This window comes from Trichechus manatus, unplaced genomic scaffold, assembly GCF_000243295.1.
Source record: "Trichechus manatus latirostris isolate Lorelei unplaced genomic scaffold, TriManLat1.0 scaffold00083, whole genome shotgun sequence".
NCBI lineage: Eukaryota > Metazoa > Chordata > Mammalia > Sirenia > Trichechidae > Trichechus > Trichechus manatus.
Window position 1 is genome coordinate 8,706,541 of NW_004444019.1, and position 2,288 is coordinate 8,708,828.

The 2,288-nt window shown below is 51.1% G+C and overlaps 1 protein-coding gene across 1 annotated transcript in view; it reads right to left on the reverse strand.

Moving 5' to 3' along the window:
* Positions 1–2,288, reverse strand: part of COL9A1 (collagen type IX alpha 1 chain) — a 97,345-nt gene that overhangs the window by 69,977 nt on the left and 25,080 nt on the right. Inside the window, exons 6-7 of the mRNA XM_004381358.2 lie at positions 1,396–1,476; positions 670–690 (exon numbers count right to left, since the gene is read on the reverse strand). Of these exons, the coding sequence (XP_004381415.1) occupies positions 670–690; positions 1,396–1,476 (102 nt within the window). The remainder of the gene's footprint in view (positions 1–669; positions 691–1,395; positions 1,477–2,288) is intronic.

Genomic DNA, 2,288 nt, shown 5'->3' on the forward strand with positions numbered 1-2,288 from the left:
CCCCCGCGCCACTTCTGAATTAAAAAAGAAGAAGGAAAGAAAAACCCCTTTCATCAAGGAAAACTTTGTTTTTCTAAACTCCAAGACCAGACAGGTTACAATGGGGTCTTTGTAAGTGAAACCTCAAACCGCGGCTGGGCTCACCCACCCTCGCGGAGTCCCCTCCGGCGCGGGAGGGAGGAGGCGCCAGAGCCCGCAGAAAGTTGCTGAAAATTTGATGGCAGCCAGAGCCTCCCCCTCCAATCTCCGAGCTGCCGGCGCGGCTAGCAAGGCGCACGGTTTTGTTCCCGCCACTGCGGGCTGGAGGAGAGGCAGAGGAAGCTTTAGCGCCTCTAGCCTCAATTCCTGCCTTCTCTAGCAAGGCCTGCTCTTGATTGTGAACGGGAGGGGGAAAGGCAAGTAAGAAGCAATACATATTAAAAATCTAGCGCCTGTACCGAGTCACCGATTGCCCCTAGCTCCTGGAGTGCAGTGTTAGGGCCCTGGTGGTGAAGGAGGCGCTCTTTCCCCAAGCGAGGGGTCATCTAAGGCCCGGGCTCGAGCTGCAGGCACCACAGGTGCGCGTAGCTGGAGAATGCTCCGCTCCTTGCCACAGCTCACCCCCCGGTTGCGCCCCTGCCTTTCCTTGTGTGCTCGTGAAAAATGCAAACACTGCTTGCCCCTGCTTACCTGATCGGTGGTCTGGCTGGTCTGGAGAAGGAGACATAGGGAGAAGGTGAGAAGGCTACCTCCACACCCAAACTCGCACACAACTTACTTGCGCCGCGCACAGGCAGAGCGCCGGCAGCAGCAGTCTCAGCCCGAGGGCTCCACGGTCCCGCGCTGTCCAGGCCATGCCGGCCGCCGTCTGCTAATTCCCCGAGTCCTGCTCTGCCTCCTGCCTCCCCACTAGGCTTTCTGACCAGCCACACGTATGGCACTTTGCCCCCTCAAAAAGCGCTCCTAAGAGCAGATGTCGCAAAGGTGCCCCGGCCGGAGAGGCGTTGGTTCCTCCTGTTTATGAATGGCCCGGGAGAGGGTCCTGGGGATTGGCGGAGAGCTTGCGGGCCGCAGAGGACGGATAGAATGACAACAGTCCCCCTTAACCCTTTCCCCCGCGGCCTCACTGGCTTGACCTGAGCATACAGCCTCCACCTGCCACCCCAGTGCAGCCTCTTGCTGTCCCCCGAGCTTCGGAGATGTTGGAGAGCGGAGAAAGGCAATCATAAACCACAAAAGGAAGAACCAAGCACGGGAGGTAGTTGGACTCGCCAGGCTGTGGATAGGACCTATGCTTCTTTAAGACCTGTCTGGTTGGTACAGCAAGGTCCTGGACTCTTTACTGAAGGAAAGTGAGTAGGTGGAGAGAAGCAAGGCTGGGTAGAAGCACCCTTTGCAGATGGGCAAGGGACTTACCGTTACGACTGGAAGCTCATGGCAAGTTTCTCTCGTGGGTCGCAGGGGGTCGCAATGGATCAGCATCCACTGAAGTTCAAACTGGAAAAAGATAGCTGACAGTCAGTTCTGGTTCATATGGAAGAGAGAACCAGGTCATCTAAGAGAGATGAGTTTGTAAGTGTGATCCAATCCTTAAGCGACTGGAGACCATTAGTTGAGGTCAGTCAACCAGAGCACTTGCTTTTCCTTTAATACAAATTTTCCAATGGAAATGGACTGGAAGCCCTACCCAATTTTCTGTGATCATAAGATGCAGGTGTCTTGAGCTCTGCCTTATTCCAGCATGCCATGAAACAGACTACTAGCACTGATTTTTTTTTTTTTTTTCCTACTGTTTCTGGTCCTCACTACAACCTCAGGAGAGAGATTCTATTAAAAATGAGGCTCAGACCTAAAAAAATAAAATACTTAAGAATAAATCCAACCAGGGATGTAAAAGATCTATACAAAGAAAACTACAAACGTTACTGCAAGAAACCCAAAGGGATCTACATAAATGGAAAACCATAGCATGCTCATGGATAGGTAGACTCAACATAGTGAAAATGACAATTCTACCCAAAGCAATTTACAAATACAATGCAATCCCAATTCAGATACCAACAACATTCTTTACAGAGATGGAAAAACTAATCATCAACTTTATATGGAAAGGGAAGAAGCCCCAGATAAGTAAAGCTCTATTGAAGAAGAATAAAGTAGGAGAACTCGCACTACCTGACTTCAGAACCTGCTATACAGCTACGGTAGTCAAGACAGCCTGGTCCTGGTACAACGACAGATACATTGACCAATGGAACAGAATTGAGAACCCAGATGTAAATCCATCCACCTACAGTCACCTGATCTTC